Source organism: Monodon monoceros, unplaced genomic scaffold (assembly GCF_005190385.1).
Source record: "Monodon monoceros isolate NGI ecotype Baffin Bay Population unplaced genomic scaffold, NGI_Narwhal_1 Contig2122_ctg1, whole genome shotgun sequence".
Lineage (NCBI taxonomy): Eukaryota > Metazoa > Chordata > Mammalia > Artiodactyla > Monodontidae > Monodon > Monodon monoceros.
Window position 1 is genome coordinate 1 of NW_021698022.1, and position 22648 is coordinate 22648.

General features: G+C 45.5%; 1 protein-coding gene across 3 annotated transcripts; it reads right to left on the bottom strand.

Moving 5' to 3' along the window:
• Nucleotides 1–3652: 3652 nt before the first annotated feature.
• On the bottom strand, nucleotides 3653–6291 carry LOC114894404 (small integral membrane protein 29). Of its 3 annotated transcripts, XM_029221224.1 has the most exons (5): nucleotides 6164–6291; nucleotides 4894–5080; nucleotides 4674–4699; nucleotides 4299–4404; nucleotides 3653–4122 (listed from the first exon to the last, which is right to left on the bottom strand). In XM_029221224.1, exons 2-5 carry the CDS (start codon nucleotides 5002–5004, stop codon nucleotides 4057–4059), a joined length of 309 nt encoding a protein of 102 aa, XP_029077057.1. In that variant the 5' UTR covers nucleotides 5005–5080; nucleotides 6164–6291; the 3' UTR covers nucleotides 3653–4056. The 3 variants fall into 3 exon arrangements, with proteins under 3 accessions (XP_029077057.1, XP_029076878.1, XP_029076966.1); XM_029221045.1 differs by having other exon boundaries at nucleotides 3653–4404; XM_029221133.1 differs by having other exon boundaries at nucleotides 3653–4404; nucleotides 5921–6291.
• Between the last annotated feature and the right edge of the window lie 16357 nt (nucleotides 6292–22648).

The following is a 22648-nucleotide window of genomic DNA, read 5'->3' on the forward strand; positions in this document are numbered from 1 at the left end:
CCTGAAAAGGGTGGGACAGGTGGCTTCTGTGTCCCTGACTGCCCCATTTGTCTTTGCAGAAGGAGCCCAGCGAAGTGCCAACGCCTAAGAGACCTCGGGGCCGACCGAAGGGGAGCAAAAACAAGGGTGCTGCCAAGACCCGGGTGAGGCTTGAGGAGGGCCCTCTCCCCACGACAGCAGCTATAGGAGGTCTGGGAAAGGGCTGGCTTGTCCTTATTCTTGGCACCCTCTTTTTCTCTGGCATATGGGGGATGATGTGTCTTTGCTAATTGAAGAGAGTGGGGCAATGACTGAGGTCTCACTTCTGGGGCCTTGGTCCTGCCCAGGACACTGGGGAAATCGAGTCAGATGTCCCGCAGCTTTCCTGGTCTGGAGAGAGGCGAGTTAGGAGGAGCAAAGGGGCAGCTCCTGGGCTGAGAATGTCACCTTTTCTCCCGGAGGCCCCCCGGGCTCCTGAGGGAGTGGGGAGAAGCAGGGAAGGCCAGATCTACAGTGGCATCAGCCTTTCAGAGAAGTTGTTTTGTTTTTTATTTTATTTTTTCTAAGACACGACTCATATCCTCTGAGTCATGGGTGGAGGAGGGAGTTGGGGGCGTGTGTGTATGTTGGGGTGGGGGGGGCAGTGTGGCTGGCCAGTCATCACCAGCTGGACTCGGGTGGGCCTGCTGGGCTGAGAGTCCTGGGCTGCCCCAAGCAGAGGAAGGTAGTTCTGCCCCTCCCTGCTCTCCCTCACCATCCAGGGCACTGTCAGGAACATCTTTGACTTAGTGGATCTTTTCTCTGACCATCTAGAAAACCACCACAACTCCAGGGAGGAAACCAAGGGGCAGACCCAAAAAACTGGTAGGTGAACAGGTGGCGGCAGCTTGGCTCTTCTGGGGAGGCTGTTAAGAGTGGGAGATGCCCCCACCCTATGCCCGCATAGGAACATGGCTCTCCCTGACCTGCAGGGCCAGGAATGGTGAGACTTCATGTTTTACCCAGGCCCGGAGAGGGGAAGGGATTTGTCCAGGGCTTAGGGTTCCTGGCACCCAGCCCAGGGCTTTTAAAGGGCTGTGTCCATGAGACGTGAGGGGTCCCAGGTACAAACCAGACCAGACTCCCTGCGCTGCCCTACTGGGGGTGGTCCCTGTCTCTCCTTCCTCTGCTTTTAGAACAGACTCAGAACTTCTCGGGTGAACTTGGAGGTCAACTACTAGTGTTTCTCCTCCGCCGCCATTATAGAAACGAGAATGAAGAGGTTTAAGGAGCAGCAAAGGAGCTCAGGCCTTGGCAGGCGGGCGGGCGAGGGGGTCACGTTGGGTGGGGGTTGAGGTGCGATGCCGCAGGGAGCTACCTCCTCAGGGAGGCGCCGTCCATCTCTAGGCCCCAATAGCTGGTAATGGAAGTAGGCGGGTTGAGCCGGGAGATGCTTCCAGGGGGTCCACTGCAGCGAGGGCCCTTTACTGTCCCCAACCTGTCTTCCCTGAGGCGTTCATTCCTCGAGCCACCACCGGGTGAGGGGAGATCAGGGTGCTGGCTGGGCCCCAGGAGTGAGTAACAGGAAACAAGTTGTTTTGGAGTTTGTGCCTGGCACGGGGGCCCCGTGTGGTGTCCCGACATTCCCACCCAGTGAGTGAGCCCCGGCCGCACACACTTCCCCTTCCTCCCCACCCTGGCCTGGGGTCAGCCCTTGGCCACTGCTCCGCAGCCCAGCAGCTGCCCCTGCAGGCCAAGGCCACTCGGTTCCCCTGCACCCACCAGGGGGGCTCATGCAGCCTCCAGCCACCCCTTCCCTTCTCATTTCCTCTCCCTGGCTGCCTCCTCTCCTCCCCTGCCCGAGAACCAATCACTTCCTCGAGCTCAGTGGTGCCCCGAGCTCTGCCAGGTACCCCTGCCATGGGCCAGGGGGCCAGGGGGCCTGGCTCTGTGTGAGAGCAGCATGTGTGTGTTTTTTTTTCCCTCCCTTTAAATTCTTCCTTTTTTATGAATGAAACTGGGCCGTGGAGGTTGCTGAGTCACCCACACACTCAGCCCTGACTCATCCCCCTTCTGGAGAGCCAGGGAGTGCGGGGAGGGGTTGGGGGCGAGCTTGGCCCCTGGGCGGTGGAGGAGGGAGGGGGACAGGCCTGGCATTCCTGCTGATGGCCCTGCCCACCCTGCAGGAGAAGGAGGAAGAGGAGGGCATCTCGCAGGAGTCCTCAGAGGAGGAGCAGTGACTGTGCCGCGCCGCCAGCTCCCTCACCGAGGAGCAGTTTCCTTCTGGGACTGGACAGCTCCGCTCTGCTCCCACTGCCCCCACCCCTTCCCCCAGGCTCTCGTGTCACCGCCACCCACCCGCGCCCTCACCACCACACTACACAGCACACCAGCCGCCGCCGCAGGGCCCCCGGGGGCCCGAGTCGGGAGCAGTTTCCTTTGATTTCAGGTCCCAGCGACCCCTGACCCACGCACCTGACTTCCCACTAAGCTGCTCCCGCGCTGCTGCATCCCCACTCCCTCAGCGTGGGGACCTTGCTGGCTGGGCTCTTGGTTTCGGGGTCCCTTCTAATCCCCGACTCTTCCCTCTGGCTTCCCATTAAGGGGCCTGGGAGGGCTCCCCTGGCCTTAAAAAGGGGCCCAAGCCCCATCTCATTCTGACATGCCCCACGCCCACTGTACTAGCGGCAGCAGGTGTGGCCACTGGAGAGGGGTGATTGGCCCCAGATGCCCCCAACCAAGCTGTGTCTCACCAGGGGTGGCTCACACGCCCTTTGCTTCCTTCGCACCTTGCCTAGTCCCTGCAGTAGGTTGGGCCGCCCCCTTGGGGGCACAGGAAGGCAGGCAGGAGGGGTTTAAGCCCCCTCCCCCCTCTAAGCAGGCTCCAATCTACCTTGCCCTCACCCTGGAATCCAGTGCAGTGATGAAAATGCAAAGTCACCTTTATCCAGGTGAGGCCCAGGAGGCCTGGGCTCCCGGTGGCAGCCACTTAAGGCGGGCTAGAGCCACTCCCTGTCCCTGTCTGCTTCCACTCTAGACCTCGGTTTCCCCTTCCTTCCCTCACTCGGGGCACTAATAACAAGGAGCTAGCCTTGCCCACTCCCATCCTTCTGCTCCTCCCCAACCCCCAAGGTTCTGGTTCCATCTTTCCTCTGTTCACAAACTACCTCTGGACAGTTGTGTTGTTTTTTGTTCAATGTTTCATTCTTAGACATCCGTCATTGCTGCTGCTACCAGCGCCAAATGTTCATCCTCATTGCCTCCTGTTCTGCCCACAGTCCCCTCCTCCAAGATGCTCTTAGGGGAAGGGGCCTGGGGCAAAGCAGGCTGGGTTACCGACTACCCCAGTCCCAGGGAAGGTGGGGCCCTGCCCCTAGGATGCTGCAGCAGAGTAAGGAGGGGGGCCTGTGTTGACCGTCGGGTGTAGGGGCCACCTTCTCCCCCTGTTCTGTCAGGGAGGAGGTAGCCATTATTTGTCCCAGCCTGGGGCCCCCACTCTGGTTTCCTATTTGCAGTTACTTGAATAAAAAAATATCCTTTTCTGGACTGAGTCTTTCTGTGATGGGTGCCTGGAATAGGGAAGGGTGGAAACCAAGGCTCTAGTGGGTGGGGGAGGAAGAAGAAAAAGCATTGGCGTCAGCTCCAGGGAAGGTAACTTAAGCCCCTCTTGAAGAAGTCAACTACACCCCTAGCCACAAAACGTTTTATTTACAAAATATATATACCGAATATTATACATTAGGCCCTGTCACCATGGGAACAGCTCCAAAGCCAAGTCAGGGAGGGCTAGAGAAAGGTGGTGCCTGTGGAAGGGCAAAGCTCCACCCTGTCTCCCAGCCACCCTTCCACCCCAGAAAGAAAAATTCCCATTAGCTCCTGGGAGTGGCTGGTAGGCTCAGCCCACAAAGGACTGAAGGCCTAGCAGGGAGTGAGGTGACAGTGGGGGCTGACTGCTATGCAGGGCTTAGGACTGGAGACAGATGGGAGGAGGAATGGAGACCCAGTACCCGGGAGGGGGAGCTGGGGGAAGCAGCAGGCTGCAGGGCCCTGGACGTTCCAGGACCCCATGGTTCTGAAGAGCAGGGCAGGGGGCTCAAGTCATGTCTTGACATCCAGCAAGGGCATCCGCTTGTGCTGGTAGCCACTCTGCCAGCCATGGACCACCTGTAGGGGAGGAGACCCGCACCACAGGGCACAGTCCACAGCACAACTTGGGAGGAGGCACCCCACTAGCCACGGCCCACATGGGGAAGGCTGAGAGCAGAACCAGGCTCTGTCTTCAGGGGTATCAATAGAGCAGACCCACCTCTGCTGATTCTCGCTGTCCCCAGAGTGCTCACCTTGGGGTCTCCCACGTCAGAGAGTAGCTCCTGCTCAGCCTCGTGCAGCTCCTCAGCAGGGTCGTAGCTGTACACAGGGAGCAGGTGATGGCGAAGCCGGTCCACCCTGGGGAGCATGGGAGGGGGCTCAGCCCAGGGGACCCACTCCCCTTCTTCAGACACCTGACTGCCCTGTCTCTACTCCCCCTGGCAGGGGCACACTAGAGCTCTAACAAGACATGTCTGGGCAGGAAAACCTAACGGGAGTGTAGGGAATTTCAGGTTTGTGTCTGAATGGCTGAGGAGCATCTTACATGTATGCAGGGATCTCAGATCCTATGGGAAGAACTTTAAGCACAATTCGGGGGAGGTGGTGCGGGGGGCAGGGACACTCACCGCTTTTTCTTCTGGACATACATTACCTGTAACAGAGACACAGCACTGTGGAGGCCGCTGAGCCCAGGATGGCCCACAAGTGACAGGGGTTTACCTCCACACCCTCCTCTCCCGTAACAGCAGGACAGCTGAGATGCTGTGTGCAGGCTGGACCAGGCCCACCCAGCCCTGCCTTCGCAAAGGTGTGGGTATGTATGTATGTATGTGGGGGGTTCCTTACCACGGCCACCACCACCCCGACCAGGGTGATGAGGAAGAAGGGCCCCAACACATAGCCCACCATGGAGTCGCTGCTGGCCTGTGGGGCATTGGGCACTGTGGTGTTACTCATGACATCGGCAGCCAGAGGGCTGGGTAGTCAGCATGGGCAGTAGTACTGCCTCGGGAGGGCGCCTCCACTGGGCTCCCTGGGGAGGAGGAAGGAGGTTGTCAATTCCACCCAGGCTCCAGATTCCTCCCCAAGAGCTAGTAATATATGAAAACTTAGGTCAGGCACTGGGAAGAGGGATCTTCCAGGTCAATGTGCTGGGTTTAACCCTCCAGGGACTCTCAGCAAGTCCTGGGTGTAAACGGCACCAAAGGGAGGCCCAGACTCAGGGCCTGAGTCCTGCCCAGCTCCTATCCCCAAATCGGGGGGTGGGGGGTGGGTGGGGCTCAGCTCAGGTGCTGGCCAAACATTTGCAGATATCAATTCCTGAGGAGAGGTTAGATGTAGGTTCCCAGCTCCTGCCCCAACCTCCTGGGGTACTGGACTGCCAGCAGCTATCCAGTGGAGCAAAATGGGGATATTAGGTTAAAACATGAGGGTCCTGCATTGCAGCCTAGGGGTGAGGTGGGAGCATCTGAAGGAGACCATCTCGGCCCGGGTCCAGTGCCCACACTTCGGTCTATATAGGTCCTACGCCCTCTTTGTCCCTGGAGTCACGCCAGGCATAGCCTGGGCACCGTCTCCCCCATCGGTCTCATGTGCCAGGGTGGACACAAGTGGGCAGGGCTGGACTGCATCTGCGAGGTGATGTCACCGCCCCCTGGTCCCCACTCGGGGCTCCGCCCGGGTCCCTCCCCTCCTGGCCTGGAATGACAGAAGGAAGTGGAGAGGGTCAGCTCCCATGACAGATGCAAGGAGACTGTCCACGGGTGGCTGCACGCAGATACACCCAGGTCCTTGACCCCGGTTCTCCTGGGCTTCTATCGGAGGGCAAGGTATGAACTACCCGTCCCGCTACCCGTGGGGGCTCCGGGCTTACCCAGTCGCATGCCCGTCCCATAGTAGAGGGGACATGCCGAGGTAGGGAGGGTGACAGGCCGTTCCTAGGATGCGGACCAGCAACGGAGAGCGGGAGGTAGTTCCCACGGCGCTGGGAGGCTCAGGCCAGGGGAAGGGAACTTAGGGGGAGCACAGAGGGGCCCGGGCATCCTGGCATCCCGACACCCCGAAGCGTGGACCTGTACCGGCGCTTTGCAGCCCATCCAACCCGGCCAAGCCTTACCTCCCGCCGATGCAGCCCGGAAAGGAACGCCCTCGGTTGGCTCCGGGGCCCCGGAAGAGCCGGCAGGCGCGTGATCAAAGGACCCGGGGAAATGGGCGGGGCCACAGTATCAGGGTGCAGCCAATCCGATGGCGGCAGGCAGAAGGCCCGGAGGCTTCGGGAGGGGCCAATCCGGAGGCCGGGGGTGCTGGCGGCGCCGAGCCGAGACGGCCTGGGCTGCAGGGTCCACCCTGTGACGGCAGGGGGCAGCCGAGGGCTGCGCAGCGGGGAGGGGCGGAGAGGGGAGGGGCGCGCGCGGCTTCCCGGCGTACCCCGGGGCGGACCCCTGCTCTGCGGCCGCGCTTGGGAGCTCACATTCCAGGGAGAGGCCTGGCGTCCGCTTTACTCGCGCTTCTGGTTGGAGCCCAGTCACGCTCTAACGTTTAGCCCAGGCCCCACAAGGCCTCCAAAGCCCCGCAAGGGCTTTGTTGAGCCCTCTAGACCTCCTAGCGGCGCAGACTGGCCCTCTGTGCAGTGCTCAGAGTGTGTAGGCAGGCCTAGGGTAGCCCCTGCCCAGCCTTGGACCTCAGGTCCACCCACCTAGCCACCCTCTCTGCGCCTCACTCTTAATATTGGTAAAACAGGCTGCTCTAAGGATTAAACCATGACATGGGTAGAGCCTAGTACATAGCATGCCCAGAATTTTAAATTCCCTGTTAGCCTCTTTCCGGTTTTCCAGGGCACAGACGGAGCAGCGAGGTGAAGTTCCTCTGGGTCATAGGTAACTTGCCAAGTAGGTAAGCTTGAGTTGAAGCTTCGGTCGTCTGATAATTAAAAATGTCACACACTTATTGGGGAAATTTGAATAAGATTAGTGGGTTTTACCAATGTCAGTATCCTGGTTGTGATGTTATACTATAGTTTTGCAAAAGTTAGCATTGGGGGAAGCTAAGCAAAGTGTACAAGGGATCTCTGTTATTTCTTACAACTGCATGTGAATCTAGTTACCTCGAATTGTGTGTGTATAGTTTTGTACCACACCTACCTTTCCGTCACCAGAATCACACACAATTGGGAAAACTCCAGATTGGCAGGCGATAGAAAACACCCAAGAACATAAAGGTTGTGGCAGCCGAACTAGGTTGAGGCCCTCCTGGGTCCTCAAGTGCTACTGGAGATAAGGGGTGCTGTGAGTCACCCTATTCTTTTTTTTTTTTTTTTTTTGGCTGTGCCGCCCAGCATGCAGGATCTTAGTTCCCCCACCAGGGATCGAACCTGTGCCCCCTGCCACTGGACCTGGAGTCCTAACCACTGGACCGCCAGGGAATTTCCTGGGTCACCCTATTCTTGCCAGAGACAGCCAATGGCATGGATGTGGTTGAGCTACTTTGTCTGGTCAGGCCTCAGTTTCCTCAAGTCCTTCCAGAGGTGGTTAGATGAGGGCAGGTCTGGTGCAGAGATGACCCAATTAGGAACCAGAGGGCAGGTGGGAACTTGCCTCTTGCCTCCAGACACCACCATCTGACTGGGGAATCAGATAAAGGGAAAGGAATGAGAGAAAAGCTTGGGTCTGAAGGCTCCAGGTAGATTTCCTGGTATTCTCTGCCTTTGAGTCTGGAGAGTAGAGAGACCACCCATAAGAGTCTTCTATTAGACCTGAGGGCAGAGGAAGGAGGCACCTCCCCAGGCAGGGCCTCCCTCACCTTACAAGGAAGTAGGGATCAAGTAGTATGTTTTAGATCCAGGCCCCCTTGGCTGACCACACACCCAACTGTTGTTCCCATCCTCAGGACTTCCAACCACATATCTATAGAGGGTCTAGTGGTCCTTGGAGCAGGCCTAGTGATTGCATTAGCTAGGCCAGTGTGTGGAAAGGCACAGGGGTCTTTACTCCTAGGACAGAACACCATTCCAAGGTAGGCAGGGCAGCTGGGACAACCTCAGTTTACAGTGAGTAAGCTGAGGCCCTGAGTGGTGTAATGACTTCCCAAGGCCCGTGGTGTGATCACCAAGGGTAAGGCAGAATGGGATGATGGGCGGGCCCCTCCCTCTTCCTTGGACAGCTCTGTTCTGGCAGCTACTCTGGGACTGCATTTGAGGCCTGGTTTGTTCCTGTGATGAGATGAACTGTTATAAGTTAAATCTACATAATGTAAACCTTAAAATAACAGAGTTATTTTATGTAAGTCAGCAAAAGAGATAAAATAAAATTAAAAACTCTCAAGTAATCCAAAATAAGGGAGAAAAAGAGGAAAAGGGTAACAAAGAAGAGATGAGACAACCAGAAAACAAATAAGATAAACTGAAACCTAAATATATCAATAATCACATTAAAAGTAAATGGTCTAAACAACCCAATTAAGGGACTTCCCTGGCAGTCCGGTGATTAAGACTCCATCCTTTCATTGCAGGGGACACGGGTTTGATCCCTGGTCGGGGAACTAAGATCCCGCATGCTGCACAGCATGGCCAAAATAATAATAATAATAATAAAATAATCAACCCAATTAAAAGGCAGAGATTATCAGAATGGATAAAAAAGTAAGACACAATTACATGTTGCCCACAAGAAATGTACTCTGAATATAAAGACTCCAATAGGGTAAAAGCAAAAAGATGGGAAAAGATACACCATGTTTATGCTTGTCAAAAGAAAGCTGGGAAGGCTATAATAAAATCAGGCAAAGTTGGTTTCAGAGCAGAGAATATTACCAGAGATGAAAAAAAGTTCAGTTCATAATGACAAAGGGGTTGATTAATTGAGGACATAACAATTCTAAATGTTCATGTGCCCAATAAGAGAGCTTCAAAATATATGACACAAAAATGGATAGAACTCCAAGAAAAAACAATCACAGTTTTAGTCAGAGATTTCAGTACTACCCTCTGAATAGTAGATAAAACAAGCAAATAATCAGCCAGGATATAATAAACTAGAACAACACTATCAACCAACTTGACCTTTATAGAATCCTCCACCTAACACTAGCAGAATACATATTCTTAAGTGTACACAGAAGATTTATCAAGACAGATCATATTATGGGCCATAAAACAAGTCTCAATAAATTAAAAAGGATTCAAGTCATAACGAAGTATGTGTTCTGATCACAGTGGAATTATATTAGAAATCAATAACAAAAAGATCCTTGGAAAATTCCCAGCTATTTGGAAAATGAATAACACACCTCTGGATCAATTAGGAATTATTTTGAACTGAATGAAAATGCAAATGCAGTGTATCAGAATTTGTGGGACATCTCTGTTAGAGAAATTTATAGCACTAAGTATCTATTTAAAAAAAGAAAGATATGTCAACGACCTCAGCTTCCACCTGAAACCAAAGTATACAGAAGAAAATAACAAAGATCAATGCAGAAATCCATGTAATAGAAAATCAATGAAACCATAAGCTGCTTCTTGAGAAGATCAACAAAATTGATAAACCTCTAGCCAGATTGATCAGGAAAAAAGAGAGAAAATACAAATCACCAATATTAGGAATAAAAGAGGTAAGATCACAACAGTTTCTACAGATAATAAAAGAATAATAAGGGAATATTAGGAACAACTTTTTGCCAATAAATTCAATAACTTAGTTGAAATGAAGAATAGATGGAAAGACACGAATTACCAAAGCTCACCTAAGAAATAGATAAATGTATAGGAATCTAGGTTAAATTTATACCATCTTAGCTTCAATAGCATACATTAATTCCTCCTATTCAATTCTATGTCCCCCTTGAAGTTGGTATTGTTACAAATACATCTTTATACATTGCATGCGTATTAACATAGATTTATAATTATTGTTTTATGCATCTGTCTTTTAAACCATGTAAGAATCAGAAAAGAGTTACATACCCAGAATACAATAATACTGGCTTTTATATTTACCTTGTACTTACCTTTATCAGTGAACTTTTATCTAGTGCCTTTTTGTTTCAGTCTGAATGACTCCCTGTAGCATTTCTTGTAGGGCAGGTCTACTAAACAAATGCTGTTAGTTTTTATTAATCTGGGAATGTCTGAACTTCTCCTTAATTGTGAAGGACAGTTTTTCTGGATATAGAATTACTGGTTGACAGGTTTTTGTTTGTGTTTTCCTGTCAGTTCTTTAAATATATCATTCTACTGGTTTCTAGCCTTCGTGGTTTCTGATGATAAATCAACTGTTAATCTTAGGATGTTAATTGTAACCTCCATGGTAACCACTACAAAAGCAAGTAGGAAATACATAGAAAAGGAAATGAAGAGGAAATCAAAATGGTACATACTAGGAGAAAAATCAAACACAAAAGAAGTCAGTACTGGAAGGATTAAGGAACGAAAAAGATATCACACACAGAAAACAGTACTATAGCAGAAGTAAGTCCTTCAATATCAGTAATCACTTTAAATGTAAATGGATTAAACTCACCAATTAAAAGACAGATTGGTGATAGGCGCACAATATTATGAATGTATTTAATGCCACTGATTTGTATATTTCAAAATGATTAAAATGGGAAATTTTATGTATATTCTATCACTCACAAAAAAAGGCAGAATGGATTTTAAAATGATCTAACAGGATTTGAAAAAAAATTTCTCCAGGGAAGACATGCAAATGGCCAAATAAGTACATGAAAAGATGCTCAACATCACTAATCATTAGGGAAATGCAAATCAAACTACAGTGAGATACCACTTCATATCCATTAGGATGGCTATTATTTAAAACAAAACAAAACAGAAAATAACAAATGTTGGTGAGGATGTACAGAAAAAGGAACTCTTGTGTACTGCTGGTGGGAATAAAATGGTGCAGTCACTACAGAAAAGAGTATGGTGGTGCCTAAAAAAATTGAAAATAGAATTACCATATGATCCAGCAATTACACGTTTGGGTATATACCACAAAGAATGGAAAGAAGGGATTCAGAGAGATATCTGTATACTCAAGTACACAGCATCATTCTCCACAATAGTCAAAATGTGGAAGCAACCCAAGTGCCCATCGACAGGTAAGTGGATAAACAAAATATGGTACATATGTACAATGGGATATTGACACACCTACAACATGGATGAACCTTGAAGACATTATGCTAAGTGAAAGAAACCAGTCACGAAAGAACAAATAAGGTACGATTTCACTTATATGAGGTACCTAGAGTAGTCAAACTCATATAGATAAAAAATAGAACGGTAGTTGCCAGGGGCTGGGGCGGGGGGGGCTGGGTGGGAGGGAATAAAGAGCTATTGTTTAATGGGTACGGGGTTTCAGCTTGAGAAGATGAAAAACTTTTTGGAGATGGATGGTAGTAATGCTTGCATAACAGTGTATTTAATGCCACTGAACTGTACACTTAGAAACAGTTTAAAATGTTAAAAAAAAAAAAAGAGAGAATGATCCAATCCAAGTATATGCTGCTGGCAAGAGACTCACTTTAGACCCAAAGACACAAATAAGTTGAAAGTGAAAGGATGGAAAAGATATTCTATGTAAAGAATAACCAAAAGAGACCTAGGGTGGCTATATTAATACTGGACAAAATAGATTTTAAGTCAAAAACTGTTACAAGAGACAAAAGAGGACATTTTATATTGATAAGAAGGGAAAATCATGAAGAAGTTATAACAATTATATATGCACCAAACAACACAGTCCCAAGATATATGAAGCAAATATTGACAAAACCGATGGGAGAAATTGACAGTTCTACACTAATAGTTGGAGGCTTCAATACCTTACTTTCAATAATGGAAAGAATATCCTATACAGAAGATCAATAAGGAAACAGAGTACTTGAAAAACACTATAAACCAACTAGGCCTAAAAGACATAAAGAACACTCGTCCTAAAGAATACACATTGTTCTCAAGTACACGTGGAGCATTCTCCAGGATAGATCATATGTTAGGCCACAAAACAAATTTTAATACATTTTAAAACCTCCTAACAAAGAAAAGACCAGGACCAGATGGCTTCACTGATTAATTCTACCAAAAATCTAAAGGAGAATTAATACCAATCCTTCTCAAATTCTTCCAAAAAATTGAAAGAAAAGGAACACTTCCTAACTTGTTCTAACTCAGCATTGCCCTCATACCAAAGCCAGACAAACACACAAAAGGAAACTACAGATCAATATCTCTTATTAATGTAAATGTAAGGTAATAAAAGAACTCTCAATAAATTAAAAAGGATTAAAATCATACAAAGCATCTTCCCTGACCACAATGGAATTAATCTAGAAATCAGTAGCAGAAGGAAAACTGGAAAATTAGCAAATATGCAGAAAGTAAATAACACACTCTTAAAAAAACAGTGGATTAAAGAAGACCACTAGGGAAATTAGAAAATACTTTGAGATATACCAAAAACTTATGGGATATAGTAAAAGCAGTACTCAGTGGGAAATTTACAGTTGTAAATGCCTACATTAATAGAAGATCTCAGATAAACAACCAAACTTTAAAACTTAAGGAGCTAGAGGGACTTCCCTGGTGGTCCAGTGGTAAATAATCCACCTTCCAGTGCAGGGGACATGGGTTTGATCCCTGGTCAGGGAAGTAACATCCCACATGCCACTGGGCAACTAAGCCTGTGTGCCACAACTACTGACCTCGTGTGCCTCAGTGAGAGAGCCCACATGTGGCAAACTACAGAGCCCATGCACCCTGGAGCCTGCACGCTGCAACTAGAGAGAGATCCCACATGCCACAATTAGAGAGAAGCCCGTGTGCCACAACAAAAAGATCCCACATGCCTCAACAAAGATCCTGTGTGCTGCAACTAAGACCCGATGCAGCCAAAAAAATAAAGAAAAATAAAGTAGTTCAGTAGCTTAAAAAAAAAACAAACTCTAAGGAACTAGGAAAAGTAGGGCAAACTAAAGGAAGGAAGGAAATAATATAGAGCACAAATAAATTAAATGGGGGGGAACAATAGAGAGAATCAACAAAATCAAAAGTTGGTTCTTTGAAAAGATAGCAAAACTTTAGTTAGACTGACTAAAAGAAGTGGAAGATGAAAATAACTAAAACCGGAAATGAAAACAGAAATTAAAAGGATTATAAGAGAGCACTATGAACTATTATATGCAAACAAGATAATCTGGATGAATCAACAAATTCCTAAAGACATGCAAATTATTAAAACTTATTCAAGAGGAAATAGAAATTCTCAACAGACCTGCAATAAGCAAGAAGATTGCATCAGGAATCAATAACCTCCCAATAAAGAAAAGTCAGGACTAGATGTCTTCACTGGCCAATTCTACCAAACATTTAAAGAAGAATTAACATCAATCCAATTCATCAATCCTAACATCAACTCTACCAAAAATTAGAGGAGGGGAACACTTTCTAACACATTCCTTGAGGCCAACATTATCCTGATACCAAAGCCAGAGAAAGATTCCATAAGAAAACTATGAGATCAATATTCCTTATAAACATAGACAAAAATCTTTAATAATATACTAGCAGACCAAATCCAATAGCACAGTAAAAAGGATTATACACAATGAGCAAATGGGATTTACCCTAGGAATGGAAGGGGTGTTTCAACTATAGGAAAATCAATGTCATACAGCCCATTAACAGGACAAAGGAAAACAACCACATAACTCAATAGATGCAGAAAAGCATCTGACAAAAATTCAACATCCTTTCATGATAAAAACACAGCTGAGGTCTTCCCTGGTGGCACAGTGGTTAAGAATCCGTGCTCCCAGAGTTCAGGACATTGGTGCCCCAGAGACCTCACAGCTCCATGTAATATCAAATGGCAAAAGCTCTCCCAGAGATCTCCATCTCATCACTAAGACCCAGCTCCACTCAACGACCAGCAAGCTACACTGCTGGAGACCCTATGCCAAAAAACTAGCAAGACAGGAACACAACCCCACACATTAGCAGAGAGGCTGTCTAAAATCATAATAAGGTCACAGACACCCCAAAACACACTACTGGACGTGGTCCTGCCCACCACAAAGACAAGATCCAGCCTCATCCACCAGAACGCGCACCAGTCCACTCCACCAGGAAGCCTACACAACCCACTGAACCAACGTTAGCCACTAGGGGCAGAAACCAAAAATAACGGGAACTACGAACCTGAATCCTGCAAAAAGGAGACCCCAAACACAGTAAGTTAAGCAAAATGAGGAGATAGAGAAACACACAGCAGATGAAGAAGCAAGGTAAAAACCCAGCAGACCAAACAAATGAAGAGGAAATAGGCAGTCTACCAGAAAAAGAATTCAGAGTAATGATAGTAAAGATGATCCAAAATCTTAGAAATAGAATGGAGAAAATACAAGAAATGTTTAACAAGGACCTAGAAGAATTAAAGAGCAAACAAACAATGATGAACAACACAATAAATGAAATTAAAAATTCTCTAGAAGGAATCAATAGCAGAATAACTGAGGCAGAAGAACAGATAAGTGACCTGGAAGAGAAAATAGTAGAAATAACTACCAAAGAGCAGAACAAATAAAAAAGAATGAAAAGAATTGAGGACAGTCTCAGAGACCTCTGGGACAACATTAAACGCAGCAACATTCAAATTATAGGGGTCCCAGAAGAAGAAGAGAAAAAGAAAGGGGCTGAGAAAATATTTGAAGAGATTACAGTTGAAAACTTCCCTAATATGGGAAAGGAAATAATCAAGTCCAGGAAGCGCAGAGAGTCCCATACAGGATAAATCCAAGGAGAAACATGCCAAGACACATATTAATCAAACTATCAAAAATTAAATACAAAGAAAAAATATTAAAAGCAGCAAGGGAAAAAACAACAAATAACATACAAGGGAATCCCTATAAGGCTAACAGCTGATCTTTCAGCAGAAACTCTGCAGCCAGAAGGGTGTGGCAGGACATATTTAAAGTGGTGAAAGGGAAAAACCTACAACCAAGATTACTCTATCCAGCAAGGATCTCATTCAGATTCGACGGAGAAATTCAAAACTTTACAGACAAGCAAAAGCTAAGTGAATTCAGCACCACCAAATCAGCTTTACAACAAATGCTAAAGGAACTTCTCTAGGCAGGAAACACAAGAGAAGGAAGAGACCTACAATAACAAACCCAAAACAATTAAGAAAATGGTAATAGGAACATACATATCAATAACTACCTTAAATGTAAATGGATTAAATGCTCCAACCAAAAGACACAGACTGGCTGAATGGATACAAAAACAAGACCCATATATATGCTGTCTACAAGAGACCCACTTCAGACCTAGGGACACATACAGACTGAAAGTGAGGGGATGGAAAAAGGTATTCCATGCAAATGGAAATCAAAAGAAAGCTGGAGTAGCAATTCTCATATCAAACAAGATAGACTTTAAAATAAAGATTATTACAAGAGACAAAGAAGGACACTACATACTGATCAAGGGATCAACCCAAGAAGAAGATATAACAATTGTAAATATTTATGCACCCAACATAGGAGCACCTCAATACATAAGGCAAATGCTAACAGCCAGAAAAGGGGAAATCAACAGTATTACAATCATAGTAGGGGACTATAACACCCCACGTTCACCAATGGACAGATCATCCAAAATGAAAATAAATAAGGAAACACAAGCTTTAAATGATACATTAAACAAGATGGACTTAATTGATATTTACAGGACATTCCATCCAAAAACAACAGAATACACTTTCTTCTCAAGTGCTCATGGGACATTCTCCAGGATAGATCATATATTGGGTCACAAATCAAGCCTTGGTAAATTTAAGAAAATTGAATTCGTATCAAGTGTCTTTTCCAACCACAACGCTACGAGACTAGATATTACAGGAAAAAAATCTGTAAAAAAATACAAACACATGGAGGCTAAACAATACACTACTAAATAACCAAGAGATCACTGAAGAAATCAAAGAGGAAATCAAAAAATACCTAGAAACAAATGACAATGAAAACACGATGACCCAAAACCTATGGGATGCAGCAAAAGCAGTTCTAAGAGGGAAATTTATAGCAATACAATCCTACCTCAAGAAACAAGAAACATCTCAAATAAATAACCTAACCTTACACCTAAAGAAATTAGAGAAAGAAGAACAAAAAAAATCCAAAGTTAGCAGAAGGAAAGAAATCATAAAGATCAGATCAGAAATAAATGAAAAAGAAATGAAGGAAAAAATAACAAAGTTCAATAAAACTAAAAGCTGGTTCTCTGAGAAGATAAACAAAATTGATAAACAATTAGCCAGACTCATCAAGAAAAAAAGGGAGAAGACTCAAATCTATATAATTATAAATGAAAAAAGAGAAGTAACAACTGATACTGCAGAAATACAAAGGATCATGAGAGATTACTACAAGAAACTATATGCTAATAAAATGGACAACCTAGAAGAAATGGACAAATTCTCAGAAAAGCACAACCTTCCAAGACTAAACAAGGAAGAAATAGAAAATATAAACAGACCAAGCACAAGCACTGAAATTGAGACGGTGATTAAAAATCTTCCAACAAACAAAAGCCCAGGACCAGATGGCTTCACAGGTGAATTCTATCAAACATTTAGAGAAGAGCTAACACCCATCCTTCTCAAACTCTTCCAAAATATAGCAGAGGGAGGAACACTACCAAACTCATTCTACGAGGCCACCATCACCCTGATTCCGAAACCAGACAAAGATGTCACAAAGAAAGAAAACTACAGGCCAATATCACTAATGAACATAGATGCAAAAATCCTCAACAAAATACTAACAAACAGAATCCAACAGCACATTAAAAGAATCATACACCATGATCAAGTGGGGTTTATCCCAGGAATGCAAGGATTCTTCAATATACGCAAATCAATCAATGTGATAAACGATATTAACAAATTGAAGGAGAAAAACCACATCAACATCTCAATAGATGCAGAAAACGCTTTTGACAAAATTCAACACCCATTTATGATAAAAATCCTCCAGAAAGTAGGCATAGGGGGAACTTACCTGAACATGATAAAGGCCATATATGACAAACCCGCAGTCAACATCATTCTCAATGGTGAAAAACTGAAACCATTACCTCTAAAATCAGGAACAAGACAAGACTGTCCACTCTCACCACTATTATTCAACATAGTTTTGGAAGTTTTAGCCACAGGAATCAGAGAAGAAAAAGAAATAAAAGGAATCCAAATGGGAAAAGAAGAAGTAAAGCTGTCACTGTTTGCAGATGACAGAATACTATACATAAAGAATCCTAAAGATGCTACCAGAAATCTACTAGAGCTAATCAATAAATTTGGTAAAGTAGCAGTATACAAAATTAATGCACAGAGATCGCTTGCATTCCTATACATTAATGATGAAAAATCTGAAAGAGAAATTAAGGAAACAGTCCCATTTACCATTGCAACAAAAAGAATAAAATACCTAGGAATAAACCTACCTAAGGAGACAAAAGACCTGTATGCAGAAAGCTATAAGGCACTGATGAAAGAAATGAAAGATGATACAAATAGATGGAAGGATATACCATGTTCTTGGATTGGAAGAATGAACATTGTGAGAATGACTATACTACCCAAAGCAATCTACAGATTCAATGCAATCCCTATCAAACTACCAATGGCATTTTTCATAGAACTAGAACAAAGAATTTCACAATTTGTATGGAAACACAAAAGACCCCGAAGAGCTAAAGCAATCTTGAGAAAGAAAAACGGAGCTGGAGGAATCAGTCTCCTGGAATTCAGACTATACCACAAAGCTACAGTAATCAAGACAGTATGGTACTGGCACAAAAACAGAAATATAGATCAATGGAACAGGATAGAAAGCCCAGATAAACCCATGCACATATGGTCACCTTATTTTTGATAAAGGAGGCAAGAATATACAGTGGAGAAAAGACAGCCCCTTCAATAAGTGGTGCTGGGAAAACTGGACAGCTACATGTAGAAGAATGAAATTAGAACACTCCCTAACACCATACACAAAAGTAAACTCAAAATGGATTAAAGACCTAAATGTAAGGCCAAACACTATAAAACTCTTAGAGGAAAACATAGGCAGAACACTCTATGACATAAATCACAGCAAGATCCTGTCTGACCCACCTCCTAGAGAAATGGAAATAAAAACAAAAATAAACAAATGGGACCTAATGAAACTTAAAATCTTTTGCACAGCAAAGGAAAACATAAACAATATGAAAAGACAACCCCCAGAATGGGAGAAAATATTTGCAAATGAAGCAACAGACAAAGGATTAATCTCCAAAATTTACAAGCAGCTCAAAATAAAAAAAAAACAATCCAATCCAAAAATGGGCAGAAGACCCAAATACACATTTCTCTAAAGAAGATATACAGATTGCCAACAAACACATGAAAGAATGCTCAACATCACTAATCATTAGAGAAATGCAAATCAAAACTACAATGAGGTATCACCTCCCACCAGTCAGAATGGCCATCATCAAAAAATCTACAAACAATAAATGTTGGAGAGGGTGTGGAGAAAGGGGAACCCTCTTGCACTGTTGGTGGGAATGTAAATTGATACAGCCACTATGGAGAACAGTATGGAGGTTCCTTATAAAACTAAAAATAGAACTACCATGCGACCCAGCAATCCCATAACTGGGCATATACCCTGAGTAAACCATAATTCAAAAAGGTCATGTACCACAATGTTCATTGCAGCCATATTTACAATAGCCAGGACATGGACGCAACCCAAGTGTCCATCGACAGATGAATGGATACAGAAGATGTGGCACATATATACAATGGAATATTACTAAGCCATAAAAAGAAATGAAATTGAGTTATTTGTAGTGAGGTGGATGGACCTAGAGTGAAGAGTGAAGTAAGTCAGAAAGAGAAAAACAAATACCATATGCTAACACATATATATGGAATGTAAAAAAAAAAAAAAAAAAAGGTTCTGAAGAACCTAGGGGCAGGACAGGAATAAACACATAGACGTAGAGAATGGACTTGAGGACACAGGGAGTGGGAAGAGTAAGCTGGGACAAAGTGAGAGAGTGGCATGGACATATATACACTACCAAATGTAAAACCGATAGCTTGTGGGAAGCAGCCGCATAGCACAGGGAGACCAGCTCGGTGCTTTGTGACCACCTAGAGGGGTGGTATAGGGAGGGGGGGAGGGAGGGAGACGGGGGGAAGAGATATGGGAACATATGTATATGTATAGCTGATTCACTTTGTTATAAAGCAGAAACTAACACACCATTGTAAAGCAATTATACTCCAGTAAAGATGTTAAGAAAGAAAAGAAGATAAAATAAAGACATCTTCAAACATTCAAAAAACAAACAAAAATACACTATTAGGAAATCAAGCATGGGAGGTACATATTGATAGAAACTTGAATTAAATGATATTTTCATGATAAAAAAAAGAATGAAGATAAAGACATCTTCAAACATTCATGAAACAAACAAACAAAAATACACTATAGGGCTTCCCTGGTGGCGCAGTGGTTGAGAATCTGCCTGCCAATGCAGGGGACACGGGTTCGAGCCCTGCTCTGGGAAGGTCCTACATGCCGGGGAGCAACTGGGCCCGTGAGCCACAGCTACTTGGCCTGCGCGTCTGGAGCTTGTGCTCCGCAACAGGAGAGGCCGCGACAATGAGAGGCCCGCGCACCGCAATGAAGAGTGGCCCCCACTCGCCGCAACTAGAGAAAGCCTTCACACAGAAATGAAGACGCAACACAGCCTAAATAAATTTATTAAAAAAAAATACACTATTAGGAAATCAAGCATGGGAGGTATATATTGATAGAAACTTGCATTAAATGACATTTTCATGATAAAAAAAAAAAAAGAAGAATCCGTGCTCCCAGAGCAGGGAACATGGTTTCAATCCCTGGTTGGGGAACTAAGATCCCACATGCCACAGGGCGTGGCCAAAACAAAAGAAAACAAAAAACCAAAACCAAAAACACAGCAAACTAAGAATAGGATAGCCTTTTTAGGGAATGGTACTGGAACAACTGGTTATCTATATGCAAAAATTATCACCTTGAATCCATACCTCGCAATATACACAAATTCTAATGTATGATTCTATTATATGAAACTCTAGAAAATGCATACTAAACTATAGTGACAGAAAGCAGATTAGTGTTTACCTGAAGAAGGATGTGTGAGGGTCAGGTGAGAGGGGTCACAAAGAGGCACAAAGGAAATTTGGGGGGTGAGGGATAGGTCTATTACCTTGGTTATGATAGTTTCATTTGAACACATATGTCAAGATGTATTAAATTGTACACTTTAAATGTGTGCAGCTTATGTTAATTGTAGCTCAATACAGTTTTTAAAAATTATTTTTGGCTGAATTGGGTCTTCATTGCTGCATGCGGGCTTTCTCTAATTGCAGTGAGCGGGGGCTACTCTTCGTTGCAGTGTGCAGGCTTCTTGTTGCAGTGGCTTCTCTTGTTGCAGAGCGCAGGCTCTAGGCACGCGGGCTTCAGGAGCTGTGGCATGTGGGCTCAGTAGTTGTGGCTCACGGACTCTAGAGCACAGGCTCAGTAGTTGTGGCGCACGGGCTTAGTTGCTCTGCGGCATGTGGGATCTTCCTGGACCAGGGCTCAAACCCGTGTCCCCTGCATTGGCAGGCAGATGCTTAACCACTGCACCACCAGGGAAGCCCCTCAGTACAGTTTTTAAAAATATGATGAGTAAAGAATAACTCAGTAAATATGGATCAATGCATATTTATTTTATAAATGAGTTAATGGAGTTAATGACAGGTGAGTCAATAGGCCAATGCCCAGGGATTGGGAAGGGGGAGACATACAAAGAAAAAGGAACCAAGACTGTAGCAGAATCTTGTTGGCCACCATCACATTGCCCAGGCTCAACCTTGCCGGGCTGGCCCAAAGTGCCCTGAGCCCACTACTGGCTATTCTTGTGGCTTCAACTAAGTCACTCAACACCTTGGAACCTGAGTCCCTGACTCCAAAACGTAACTAATAATGCCCACCTCATAAATAAGATTATTGTTGATTGAAAGAAATTACATTTATGGGGGATTCTCTGGATATCCAGTGGTTAGGACTCCGCGCTTTCACTACCAAGGGCTGGGTTCAATCCCTGGTCGGGGAACTAAGATCCTGCAAGCTGCGCAAGGCATGGCCAAAAAAAAAAAAAAAAATTATGGGCTTAAGCATTAGGTAAATAATAACATGCTCCATAAACGTAAGGGATTACAAAACAATCTGATTGTTTTTGATTGCAAAAACAAATTACTACCAAGAGTTGGAAAACATACAAAGTCACAAAGAAGAAAATTAAATTACTCATAATCCCACTTTCAGAGGGTATTTTCTTCCTGGCTCTTTCTTACATTGGCTCATTTATTTTTGTGCAGTTACCTGGTTTTCTGCATGCATCCCATTTTCCCACCTCCATACCTTTACTTCCGCTGTTCTTCTCCACCTTCCAGAAGCCCATTGGCCTCTTTCTGGAGGGCGGAGCAGAGGGCTGCTCCGGAAGGAGTGGAAAACGAGCTTCTGAGACGCTGCCTAGTGGAGCCGGCCCTCATCCCATTCCGGGATAAAGATCAGTGGGGTTGAGGTGGAGAGGGACCCCACAGTTCCCGCACCTGCCCTTGTGACGTCACTGGCAGCCTGAGGAGTGGAGGTTTGGGGCTCCCTCCACTTCGGGGTCCCTACTGGCCAGCCCCTGACAGCACCAGAGGCCTGACTTCAAGGTATTTGCTTCCCCGCAGCTTTCCTTCACCTTCTAAATCTTACCCACACCCAATCTACTTTCCCTTGTCCTTCAGTCTCCTCCAGGCTCCAGCTCCATCGACAGTGAGCTGGGGATCAAAGTACCTGCCTCTCAGGGTAGATGTGAAGGTCAGTGTCCTGGCCCTTAGCCCTTAGCCTTGTACAGGCAGTAAGTGTTCAAGGAATTGTCTGAACTGATGGGAAAGTACTTGGTAAACTGGAAAGCACAGTCAAATATTAGCTGTTATAATCGGTCCACTCAATTTCCTCAGATCAAGTTCCCTCCAAGTAAAACAAATTCCCCTCGACTCCAACCCCCAAACTGCAAATCCCCATAACCACCCCTCCCTTCTCCAGTCTGAATCCTAACTTGGCTTTTCCTTGCCTGTTTCAGACACAGGCTGTGCTGAAAGTGACCAGCCTTCCATTTAGCTCCTGCCCTCCACCTGGGAAAGTTCACAGGATCCTGGGCTGAGAGGTAAGCGGAGTAGCAGGAACTGGGGGTTTCCTCCCTGCTTTCCCTCTAACTCCCAAGTTCAAGGCAAGAAGAGGAAGCTGGGGAAGGGGTCTCAGAGGACAGGCTTCAATAGGGTGTTTGTTCTGATTTGTTGGTGGGCACCACGCTGGTTGAATATCACCCTTAACTACCCCCACCTCCACCTGTTCCAAACTTCTCTCTACCCATCCCTGAGGGTAGTTCTACATTTGCTTCCAGGTCTGGGGGAAAGTGAAGGGTGTGTGTGTGTGTGTGTGTGTGTGTGTGTGTGTGTGT